The sequence below is a fragment of the Mus pahari genome, chromosome 1 (assembly GCF_900095145.1).
Source record: "Mus pahari chromosome 1, PAHARI_EIJ_v1.1, whole genome shotgun sequence".
NCBI classification, from domain to species: domain Eukaryota; kingdom Metazoa; phylum Chordata; class Mammalia; order Rodentia; family Muridae; genus Mus; species Mus pahari.
In genome coordinates, this window is record NC_034590.1 from 28,190,116 (window position 1) to 28,202,536 (window position 12,421).

The 12,421-nt window shown below is 41.6% G+C and overlaps 1 protein-coding gene across 7 annotated transcripts in view; it reads left to right on the top strand.

The window, feature by feature from the left end:
* LOC110336759 (E3 ubiquitin-protein ligase HERC2) overlaps window positions 1-12,421 on the top strand; it is a 174,413-nt gene that overhangs the window by 33,583 nt on the left and 128,409 nt on the right. For all 7 annotated transcript variants that reach the window (XM_021219818.1, XM_029537466.1, XM_029537451.1 and 4 more), the window contains exons 9-15: window positions 1,058-1,229; window positions 3,562-3,735; window positions 7,480-7,668; window positions 8,232-8,383; window positions 9,886-10,043; window positions 10,132-10,245; window positions 11,854-12,105. In XM_021219818.1, the coding sequence (XP_021075477.1) occupies window positions 1,058-1,229; window positions 3,562-3,735; window positions 7,480-7,668; window positions 8,232-8,383; window positions 9,886-10,043; window positions 10,132-10,245; window positions 11,854-12,105 (1,211 nt within the window). The remainder of the gene's footprint in view (window positions 1-1,057; window positions 1,230-3,561; window positions 3,736-7,479; window positions 7,669-8,231; window positions 8,384-9,885; window positions 10,044-10,131; window positions 10,246-11,853; window positions 12,106-12,421) is intronic.

Below are 12,421 nucleotides of genomic sequence, written 5' to 3' on the forward strand. Positions count from 1 at the left end.
TTTATAGATGGGGTAACTGTTGGGGTGGGCCAAAGCCCAGGATTTGGGCCTCAGTGGCAACTGAGTTGGTCAGACTGACAGCTCTCTCGCTCATGCCATGGGGGCCAGTTCTCTTTTACTGAACACCTGGGCAAACTCTCCAGTACTGCCCGGTCAAGGGGTGGGGCCAGCTACAGCTACAGCTGATGAGGGGTAGGGTCAGCTCTGCACAGCTCTCATAAATCCACATGGTCTTTGGTGGTAACAGATTCTCACTGCTGCAGGTCCATGGACCCAGACATGGCCTTCAGCTGTAGCATGGGCCAGGACCTCCTCTTAGCCTTAGGTGGCATCGCCAGCTACTCAGATCAGGCTTTCCATCACTCCCCTCAAGTCTCTAGTTCTGCCTCCCTTCATTATGCACGCACCGTTATCTTCTCTTTCTTTTACCACTCTACTACTTAACTTGCTCATCTTAGTGGCACCCAGGGCCTCTGGATGCCTGGGGTCATTTCAGAGTATTATGCCCTGCACATGCTGTGTGGTGGTGGTGGTGGTGGTCAGCTTGGGGGTGCTCTGACCACCTAGGCTGTGTGTGACAATGGATGGGGGTTTTCTCAGGTTTGCTCTGCCTATCTGGGCCCTCTAGGGCCAGGCAGGGGGACATCTCTGGCCCCCTGTGTTTATTCTTGTGATAGTCTGTTTTGTTGTCTTTATTTCTTTTTAGGCTAATTTATCTAGTCATCTAAGAGCTCTTCTTTTAAGATATTTTCCCCTAAGTAACTTTATTTAGTTTTTTTGGAATAGATATTCTTAATTTGTTGACTTAAGATTCTAAAAGTTGTACTACTTCAGTGCCTTAGCTATTTTTATGCTTTTTAGTAGACAACAATTGTCTTTTGCTAAATTCTTGGCATTAAGTCAGTGATTTAATTGCCAAGAATTATTTCTGTAATATAATTTTAGCATCTTTTCATATCATTGTTCTGTAATTTGAATTATTTGTTTGTTTAGTTTTGATGTGGTATGGCAAACATTAATTTGTTTTTGCTGGAGAGTAAATATCCTTCCTTTTCAGCCAAATGTTGTCTGCCATCCTGTTGTTGCTTCAGCTGTGGGACAGTGGGGCACAGGAAACTGATAATGAGCGGTCTGCCCAGGGCACCAGTGCTCCTCTTTTGCCTCTGCTGCAGAGGTTTCAGAGCATCATCTGCAGTAAGGACATGCCACACACAGAGAGCGACATGCATGTGAGTATCACCTGGGGTTTTGTCTATAGGTGACCCTTTCTTATTCTGATAATATCAAAGAACTAGGTTACTTTAGGTAGGTCAGAATGTGTACTTCCATGGGCGTAGGTATCTTTCAGGTGTATTTGTTTACTGGTGATAGGAGCAAGTGAGATGGGTCAGGTATGGAAGGTCACATGTACAATACTGACAAGATAGAAATAGAATCTCTGCAGAGATTCTTCAATATGGCAGCTTTTAGATTTGGACTTAGGAAGATGAATATGGTTTGGTGTGAATCCACTGACCTAGAGAGACCTGTGTACTGCCTGCCATGTTGACTTTGCAGACTTCTTCAGTGAGTCAGCTATGGCACTGTCTGTGTGTTAGTGTCTGTGTGTATGGGTTAGTGTCCGTGTGTGTGTGGGTTAGTGTCTGTATGTGTGTGTGGGTTAGTGTCTGTGTGTGTGTGGGTTAGTGTCTGTGTGTATGGGTTAGTGTCCGTGTGTGTGTGGGTTAGTGTCTGTGTGTGTGGGTTAGTGTCTCTGTGTGTGTGTGTTATTGTCTGTGTGTATGGGTTAGTGTCCGTGTGTGTGTGGGTTAGTGTCTGTGTGTATGTGGGTTAGTGTCTGTGTGTGTGGGTTAGTGTCTGTGTGTGTGTGTGTTATTGTCTGTGTGTGTGTGGGTTAGTGTCTGTGTGTGTGTGGGTTAGTGTCTGTGTGTGTGTGGGTTAGTGTCTTTGTGTGTGTGGGTTAGTGTCTGTGTGTGTGGGTTAGTGTCTGTGTGTGTGTGTGTTAGTGTTTGTGTGTTACCAGAAGCTGCTTGAATGTTTTGGGAGTGAATTTTAGATCCCGTATTAGGCTGTTTTGTGTAAATGTAAACAAATGCTGGTGAAATCTCAGGACTTTGGCTCATTATCTATTTGTCTTTTCTGTAAAGACTTAGGTGTTTTATAGTCACTTGGGCCTGATTGATGTGTCAATGCTCTTAAGTGATAATGAGACTGTTTTGTTTTTTTTTTTAATTTATTTATGTATTATATTTAAGTACACTGTAGCTGTCTTCAGACACTCCGGAAGAGGGCGTCAGATCTTGTTATGGATGGTTGTGAGCCACCATGTGGTTGCTGGGATTTGAACTCTGGACCTTCGGAAGAGCAGTCGGGTGCTCTTACCTACTGAGCCATCTCACCAGCCCGAGACTGTTTTTATAAGAGTTAGAAATATGATACTAGCCGGGTGTGGTGGTGCATGCCTTTAGTCCCAGCACTTGGGAGGCAGAGGCAGGCGAATTTCTGAGTTTGAGGCCAGCCTGGTCCACAGAGTGAGTTCCAGGACAGCCAGGGCTACATAGAGAAACCCTGTCTCAAAAAAACCAAAAAAACAAAAAACAAAAAATAAAAGAAAAAGAAATAAACATGATACTAATTGACGGCCAGACCTGGAATCTTTAGCTACTTGGCAGGTTGAGGCAGAAGGATCAAAGATTTAAAACTAGCCCAGGCAACTTAAGGAGACTCTGTCTCCAAATTTCCAATGGGTGGCGTGGGGGGTTTTAAAGACTCCTACAGTACTTGCCTAACAATAAGTTTAATACCTGGGACTGCAGAACCAGAAGATAAATCAAAATTGTTCTCTAAAATGGGCACTATTCATATTAAAATGAGGGGTTTTGTTTTTAGCTTTCAAAGGCATGTTGAAGTACTGTTATGTTTCAGAGAGCTTGCTTGTGTTACTATATGTTTTTTAAAGTGTGTGTGTGTGTGTGTGTGTGTCTGTCTGTCTGTCTGTCTGTCTCCATCTCTGCCTTGTGTAGAGAGCAAAGGTCAGTTTGGGGTTTTCTTGCTCAAGAGCCACCAACCTTATTCTTGTCTAGAATTCCTCAGGTAGATCAGACTGGCTGGCCAGTGACCTTTTTTCAACTGAGCTCCCTTGTCAGGGATTACAAAGGCACAGCATTGTGTCTGACATTTTTTACATGGGTTCTGGGAATTGAATTCAGGTCCTCTTGCTAAGCACTGTATGGACAGAAATATTTTTCCAGTTCCCTTATTAGAGTTTGAGAGCAGTCTTCTTAAAGGGTGGTTTGGCTGTATTAACAGTTCATAAAGTATTTGTACATGTGTGGTACAAAAGTATATAGATTGTACAGTCAATATTATGTATATTTATATGCCATGTATGGGGGTAATAATGTATAGTGCAGTTGTATAATCAACATTGTTCTTTGATGGCTAAAATAACACAGGAAGTATATAACTAAATACCAAAACATAAATAATGATTAAAAGTTGATGGTGGTATTTTTTTCTTCCAATGTTTCTGACTATGCTTTTTTCTCTCTCTTAATCTAGCTTTTATCTGGCCCTTTAAGCCCCAATGAGAGTTTCCTAAGGTACCTTACTCTTCCACAAGACAATGAACTTGCCATTGATTTACGACAAACTGCAGTTGTTGTCATGGCTCATTTAGACCGTCTGGCTACACCCTGTATGCCTCCTCTTTGTAGCTCTCCAACATCTCATAAGGTATGTGCTAGAGTAGCACTTTTTTCTTGTGTAATGAAAATCCTTCCAACCTTGAATGTGCTAGGCAATTACTTTAACACAATCTTAGTTTCATTTCTTATTGGTGAGACTTAAAAGCAAAAAACAAAAAAATGACAAAAACAACAAAAAATCCACATAAAACTCCCTCAAAACTGTCAAAAGCAACCTAAGGGAAAAAGAGTTGCATATTATAGCTCATAATTTGAGTGTACATGGCAGCAGGAACTTGAAGTAGCTGGTCACATTGCATTTACAGTCAGTAATGAAGAGAGCAGTGAATGCTTACTAATGCTCAGCTGGCTTTTTCATGGATAGTCCACTGCCTAGGGAATAGGTCCACCCACAGGTGAGATGAGTCTTCCCACTAGCAAGATAACTCTCTACAGGCATGTCAGAGGCTCACTTCCCAGGCTATTCCAGACTCTGCTGGGTTGACAATTAACACTAAACATAACAAAGACTGAGCTTCAACCAGTTTAGTATTATTTGTGTGGTGTATAATTCGGAGTTCTTGTAGATTCTCATTCTTTGTATAAGCCAAATTTGTTATTTCTGATAATGGTGGTTAGATTGTTGAAATATGCCTGTAGTTCAGAGTGTGGATTAGTGCTCTGAGTGGGTTATGAAGAATACACACATATTCAGAAATACTTTGATCAGTGGGCTGTGCTCATTTTGAATAGTGGGCTGTGCACCTACAGAAACTGATTGAATTTATTGTGTAGGTATAAGTACAGTATAGGAGGAGAGGTTAAGTCAGTCTCAGTGGGAGGTCTCTACAGGGGAACAGTCCCAGGTTGTAAACATCTGGGAGGGGGGGAGGAAGTGTAGTCCTTGCTTTCTTATGCACCTTGAGTAATGTTGCTCTGACTGGGGAAGACTTTCTCTTTTTTTCCTGAATCTGAAGCATTCGGGTCCTTGACATGGCCGTGCTCATATCAATAATGTATTAATTCAGAACTTCATCCACTCCAGACAAGTACTCAGGGCTTAGTGACTGAATTAGGGACCTTGGAGAGTTTACCTTTGCCCCCATGACAGCAGGCTTCATGCCATGTGTAGGGAAATGCCAGAGAATCTTTTTTTTATGTTAGTGGTGGAAATTAAACCTTGTTCACTCTAATCATATATGTTGTCACTTGAGGTACTTACTGTATACTGGTGTTATAATGTAATGACAACGCAGTCATATTTTATATAGAATGTATAAATAACAGTATGGTAGGAGTAGTTATTGGCCTGTGTGACAAGAACCTGGACATGCCTGTCCATCAAAGACATCATGTATGAATACAGCTGCTGATCACAATGTCCCCCCTATTGTAGCGGTGAGAAAATCAATGTTTGGGGTGGAAGTGCTCTTGTCAAGATTATGCAAAGTACTCCTGGCTTTTAATCCAAGCTTTCTACTTGGGGGAAATATATATAAATATATATTTATATATAATATATATTTTTCTGTCTGTTTCTACATGGTTCAAAATCAGGATTCTTTTTTATTTTTTAAAGATTTATTTATTTATTATATGTAAGTACACTGTAGCTGTCCTCAGACACCCCAGAAGAGGGAGTCAGATCTTGTTAAGGATGGTTGTGAGCCACCATCTGGTTGCTGGGATTTGAACTCTGCACCTTTGTAAGAGCAGTCGGGTGCTCTTACCTGCTGAGCCATCTCACCAGCCCATCAGGATTCTTTATAACAATACATTAGCACTATTGTTTCCTCTCTTGATTTCCACATGCCCTGCATCCTATCTGCTTGATTCAATTTTGCTAAACTTGGTTTTGTAACTTTTCACTGTTTTTGGAATGGACATATTAGTGGTAGCATGTTACAATTATTCTTTGGCTTCTTCTTTCTTCTTTAGCTTTTTCTTCACACTGGCTTTTTTTTTTTTTTTCCAATTTAAAATACGTTATTCAATTAAAATATTATAAAATGTGACTTTAGGATAATTATATAATTTTATATTAGGAACTCTACTTCTTTCTTTCTTTTCCAATTTTTTTATTAGATTTTTCTTCATTTACATTTCAAATGCTATCCTGAATGTCCCCTATACCCTCCCCCTGCCCTGCTCCCTTACCCATCTACTTCCTCTTCTTGGTCCTGGCATTCCCCTGTACTGGGGCATATAAAGTTTGCAAGACCAAGGGGCCTCTCCTCCCATTGATGGCCTACTAGACCATCCTCTGCTACATATGCAGCTACAGACACTAGCTCTGGGGGTACTGGTTAGTTCATATTGTTGTTCCACCTATAGGGTTGCAGACCCCTTCAGCTCCTTGGGTACTTTCTCTAGCTCCTCCATTGGAGGCCCTGTGTTCCATCCAATAGATGACAATGAGCATCCACTTCGATACACTGGCATCTTTCTGTATCAGTAAATAGAGATGGTCTCTTAATTTTTTTTTTTTTTTTTTTCCGAGACAGGGTTTCTCTGTATAGCCCTGGCTGTCCTGGAACTCACTTTGCAGACCAGGCTGGCCTCGAACTCAGAAATCCGCCTGCCTCTGCCTCCCAAGTGCTGGGATTAAAGGCATGCGCCACCATGCCCGGCTCAGGTCTCTTAATTTTTAAAAGCTGTTTTAATACATATGTGTTGAGCTCTACTTGTCAGATTTCTCTCTCCTTCTTCTCTACCACTTCCTCCTGAAGTTATTATTATTATTGTTATTGTTTAATGTCTCACTATGTAGCTCTGTCTGGGCTGGAACCTGACAATGACCAGGCTTTGGCCTTGAATTCATAGGGTTCTGCCTGTCCTTGTCTCTGGAGTTCTGTGATGAATGGAATGGCCTACCATGCCTTGCAACATACCTTTTTCTTAATTACATTCTTTTTAATGGACACCTGAATTATTGACAGAATTTTGCTGCCCAAATAATACTGTGTTGTGTGATCTGGTACATATTTCTCTGTTTATCACAAGTGCCTTTGGAGCATTAGTGAGATAACCCAGCACAGGCTAGTTATCTTCTGGTTGTTCCCAAAAAGCTTCCTTCTAGTCACCCTCACCAATAAAAGTGTTTTCACCCATCTGTATGCTTGGGGTTTTGATTTTCTCCAGTTTTGACACAAAAATAACCTGATGTGGTTTGAGCATTGAAAAATATGTTGAAGGGCCAGCTTTTGAATGGTACTTTTAAAATGAAATATTATGGAAAAATAACCCAGGAAATCTCCCATTTAACTGAGGTAATGTGAAATGTTCTGAGTTATTTTAATGTTTTCGTTTCTTTTTCTTTTCTTTTCTTTTTTTTTTTGGTTTTTTCGAGACAGGGTTTCTCTGTATAGCCCTGGCTGTCCTGGAACTCACTTTGTAGGCCAGGCTGGCCTCGAACTCAGAAATCCGCCTGCCTCTGCCTCCCGAGTGCTGGGATTAAAGGCCTGCGCCACCACGCCCGGCTCGTTTCTTTTTTAACATTTATTTATTTTATGTACATGAGTAGCTGTAGCTGTGTTTTGACATACCAGAAGAGGGCATCGGATCCCATTATAGATGGTTGTGAGCCACCATGTGGTTGCTGGGAATTGAGCTCAGGATGTCTGGAAGAGCAGTCAGTGCTCTTAACCTCTGAGCCATCACTTCAGCCCCTATTTTGATGTTCTCAATCAGTCTCTTTTCTTTTTTTGTTTTTAGCTTATGTAGTATCTCTGTATTAGTCCTGGGTATTCTCTTACTCTAACAAAAATGTTTACATGTGTTCTTTTTCTTACAGGGATCATTGCAGGAGGTCATAGGTTGGGGGTTAATAGGCTGGAAATACTATGCCAATGTGATTGGTCCGATCCAGTGTGAAGGCCTTGCCAGTCTGGGGGTAATGCAGGTTGCCTGTGCAGAAAAGCGGTTCTTGATCTTGTCCCGCAATGGTCGTGTATACACACAGGCTTACAACAGTGACATGCTGGTAGGTGCTGAGTGTAGTATGTCTGCATGCCTCCTTCAGTGGTGGGGTCCCTGCTGTAGATGCAACACAGTCTGGTGTTCTTGGTTATTGGTGTCTGTTCATTGTATATTATTAGTCATGTTAAATTATTTCCGTTATGATAATTATCAGGGTTTTGAGTTTTTAAGATCAAGAACTCTATCAGATAATTTCTAATGTTAATCATGATTACTTTTTGCAAACCTTTTTCACATGTATGGTAGTTAACAGAAATAGAATGGCGTCTGATGAGCATTGCAGTACCATGTGTGCTCTCCTTTAAGTAAAGTACTTGAGTTGTGCGTCTGTTACACAGGCTGCCTGCCCTGGGATTCTCATGCCAGCACTTGTCATTCCATGGATCACTTGGAGAATTCTTAATGTTCTCTTGGTGCTGGAATGGCGAACAGGTCAGAAGCCCTGAAGATTCCTAGTCTGTCTATTTGAGTATGTTTGCTCAGGGAGAATATAAATGGAAGAGTCATCCTGTGTTCATTGTTTATCACTGTGACTGACTAATGTTATTCTTGACTTTACCTTTCTAGGCGCCACAGCTGGTCCAGGGTCTTGCCTCCAGAAACATTGTGAAAATTGCTGCCCATTCTGATGGTCACCACTATCTGGCTTTAGCTGCCACAGGGGAGGTGTACTCCTGGGGCTGTGGAGATGGTGGAAGGCTGGGCCATGGGGACACAGTGTATGTATAGAAATGTCTCAGAAACTGGTATGTTTCTGGTTGTCCAAATTCACAACAGAATGGAAAAATGTCGGGGGTGATTTTATTTGTCTACTGCAGAGTTTAGATAGGAGGGAGATATAACAGGGTGCTTCTCTCCCCTCCCCTCCCCTCCCCTCCCCCTCTCCTTCCCTCATTTCCCTGGAGCCAGGGTCTCACTAAGTAGCTGTCCTGAAACTCACTATGTAGACCAGTCTGTCCTTGAACTCATATATGCCTGCCTCTGCTGAGATTAAAGGTGTGGGTCACTGCCCCTGGCCTGTGTTCATTCTTGATGAATGATTCCTTAAGAACTTTTCTATAAGTAGAAGGATTGCCAGAATTGCAAGAGCTAACAATTGTCCATTCCATCATGTAAATATAACAAACCCCACATATTGTCCTGTTGTTCACATTGTACCATGTCTTCTGCCAATAGGACCTCTGGAACCATGATGTTTTGTTTATAAGCATAAAAAGCAATCTTATCTTTTTGTGTTGAAAGTTTTGGTTACCGTGGAAGAATAGAAATAAAACAGGAAATGGCTAATTTAAATGTTCAGGGGTAAAATCGAGAGATCTGCCAGTTCCCACAGAGTAATGGAGCTATTTTATATTGTGTTGTTTTAAGTGGACCCTGGTAGAAAGACTTGGCAGTAGGTGGGTGTGCTGTTCCTGGTGCACACTTACATCATGGGGTCAGAGCATCAGCAAGGAGCAGTCAGGTCAAGTAAGAAACATTCCCCACCTCAACTGTGTCTGAGTTGGTGGAGAAGGGACTGGAACTAATATGGCCTGTTAATACTGAGAGGGCCGAGATGGAAACAGCACTACTTAGAATAATCTCTGGGAAGATTCTCAGTCTGCTGGAAAAGTAACAATATGTATGATGCATTATTTTAGAGGTCAGAAATAACCCTAAAGCTACAATGTAAGAAATTGAGAAAAATGAGGTAAAACCAGTGTCACCCCCCCCCCTTGTATCCACTTCCCCCCAGCTCCCACACACATACCAAATTTACTATTGGATAGGCTTCTGTGTTACCATTGCTCCCAGGCTTGTCTTTGTATCCTTTGTAGTTATTCCCTGATTTCCCTCTCTAGCTCCTACCAACCATTATCTTGTCCTCTGTTCATATTATTTTGTTATTTCTAGAACTGATTATAGTCAATTGTATAGGAGTTCACTTCTGACTTTCACATATAGTAATATTTTACAATATAGCCATGTTGTAGGGTGTTTTCTTCAGCATTCATTGCTTTGTTGCTGATAGATTGTGACTGGGGACATGAGGAGCAGAGCTGCTTTATTTAGTTCTTTGTGTAAGTCTTTAATAGATACTCTTGCTGGATCTAAGTTAGCAAGCAGTGATGTTTGGTGCTTGAGCTGGAAAGGCAAGAAGTCCTATGTTCTGATTACCTCTTTCCTTTTTTTTATCTCTTATGAAATGCCTACGATGTTGTTTGTTGCCTTCCTTCTGCAGGCCTCTGGAGGAGCCCAAGGTGATCTCGGCTTTCTCAGGAAAGCAGGCTGGGAAGCACGTGGTACACATAGCATGTGGGAGCACGTACAGCGCGGCCATCACTGCTGAGGGGGAGCTGTACACCTGGGGCCGTGGGAACTACGGCCGCTTGGGCCATGGTATGTCTGCTGTACCTGAGTACAATCACGAGGTAGGAGCTTGCTTCTTTTGAGAGGCATTGAGAATGACAGTTATATCTGTTTCAAGGCTCTAGTGAAGATGAGGCCATTCCAATGCTGGTGGCTGGACTCAAAGGACTAAAGGTCATCGATGTTGCCTGTGGGAGTGGGGATGCTCAAACCCTGGCCGTGACTGAGAACGGTATGTAGAGTTTATGCAGCTACCTACATCTTAGGGATGTAGGTGGCTGTAGCACGGATGAGTGAGTTTTGGAGTTGTATGAACCTCATTAGGCTGCCTTCCCTGGTTGGTGAATTTATTGTTTACTATTTTTGGTGCTTTGATAAAGCACAGTAACTAAGGTAACTTGTAAGAGGAAGAGTTATTTTGAGTTATGTTTCCAGAGGATTAAAGTCCATCATGGCTGGGAGACCTAGTAGCAAGACAGCTGGAGCAGAAAGATCACATCTTTAATGCAAGCACAAAACAAAGAGAGCAAACTGGATGGAGGCAAAGCTTTTTACTCTCAAAGCCTGCTTGCAGTGATGTGCTTCCAGCAACAGTCTGCACTACCACTTATGCCTTCTCAAGACAACAGCTGAAAACCTAGTGTTCAGATGCCCAAGATTATGAGGGACATTTCTTATTCAAACCACCACAGTAGGATCTCAGTGGATTCAGCAAAGAGGCCCAAGAATTTCCCAGGATTTGGTTCTTGAAAGCAGGTGGCTGCCTAGAGGCTACCACCTTTCCTAGTGGGTATTTTATTTTTCACTAAAAATTACAGCTAAATAATATAACTGACATTCTGAGTTGTCACTATTAACATATCACCCAACATTTAGCCTCTGTTGACTTATTACAGCCAATCTTTCATAGTCTTTGTATGCTTTACAATCTAATGTATCTTATTAAATCTCTGGTTTTCTCTTTATGTTTTATTAGTGAGTCTGAGAATATATATATATATATATATTTGTTTTAGTACTGTGAATCTTTTTTTATTCTTTTTATTTCCTTTTTTTATTAGATATTTTCTTTATTTACATTTCAAATGCTATCCTGAAAGTCCCCTATACCCTCCCCCGGCCCCTGCTCCCCTACCCACCCACTCCCACTTCTTGGTCCTGGCATTCCCCTGTACTGGGGCATATAAAGTTTGCAAGACCAAGGGGCCTCTCTTCCCAATGATGGCCGAATAGGCCGTCTTCTGCTACATATGCAGCTACAGACACTAGCTCTGGGGGTACTGGTTAGTTCATATTGTTCCACCTATAGGGTTGCAGACCCCTTCAGCTCCTTGGGTACTTTCTCTAGCTCCTCCATTGGAGGCCCTGTGTTCCATCCAATAGATGACAATGAGCATCCACTTCGATACACTGGCATCTTTCTGTATCAGTAAATAGAGATGGTCTTGGCTAGGCAGTGGTGGCACATGCCTTTAATCCCAGCACTTGGGAGGCAGAGGCAGGCAGATTTCTGAATTTGAGGCCAGCCTGGTTTACAGAGTGAGTTCTAGGACAGCCAGGACTACACAGAGGAACCCTGTCTCAAAAAAAAAAAAAAAGAAAAAAAAGAATATCAAGTATTCTCAACCACTGTACCATCTCTCTAGCTCTTGTTTACCATTTTTCAATTGCTAATATATCAATCTGAAATATTCATTAGATTACATTTATTCATATTAACTATATATAGGTAAGATTGACTTATGTGTTTTATGGGTTATATTATTTTCAGTTGTTTAAAACTTCCATTGTGATATGCAATGATTTTTACTTAAATGTTTTTGTAATGTGTGTTTTCTAGGCCAAGTGTGGTCTTGGGGAGATGGCGACTATGGGAAGTTGGGCAGAGGTGGAAGTGATGGCTGCAAAACACCAAAGCTGATTGAAAAACTTCAAGACTTAGATGTCATCAAAGTGCGCTGTGGAAGTCAGTTTTCTATTGCTTTGACAAAAGATGGCCAAGTTTATTCATGGGGGAAAGGTGACAATCAAAGGCTTGGGCATGGAACAGAAGAACATGTCCGTTATCCCAAACTCTTGGAAGGTTTGCAAGGTAATCGCAGGAGTAAATTTAAACCTTTGTGAATCTATTCTTTAGAAATCTTCAGATTTCTTTTCTTACCTTATATCCAGTGAATTGAGTGTTATTAGAAATATCTTTTTTTTTTTTTAAAGATTTATTTATTTATTATATGTAAGTACACTGTAGCTGTCTTCAGACACTCCAGAAGAGGGCATCAGATCTTGTTATGGATGGTTGTAAGCTACCATGTGGTTGCTGGGATTTGAACTCAGGACCTTCAGAAGAGCAGTCAGTGCTCTTAACCATTGAGCCATCTCTCCAGCCCAGAAATACCTTGATAGTTGTA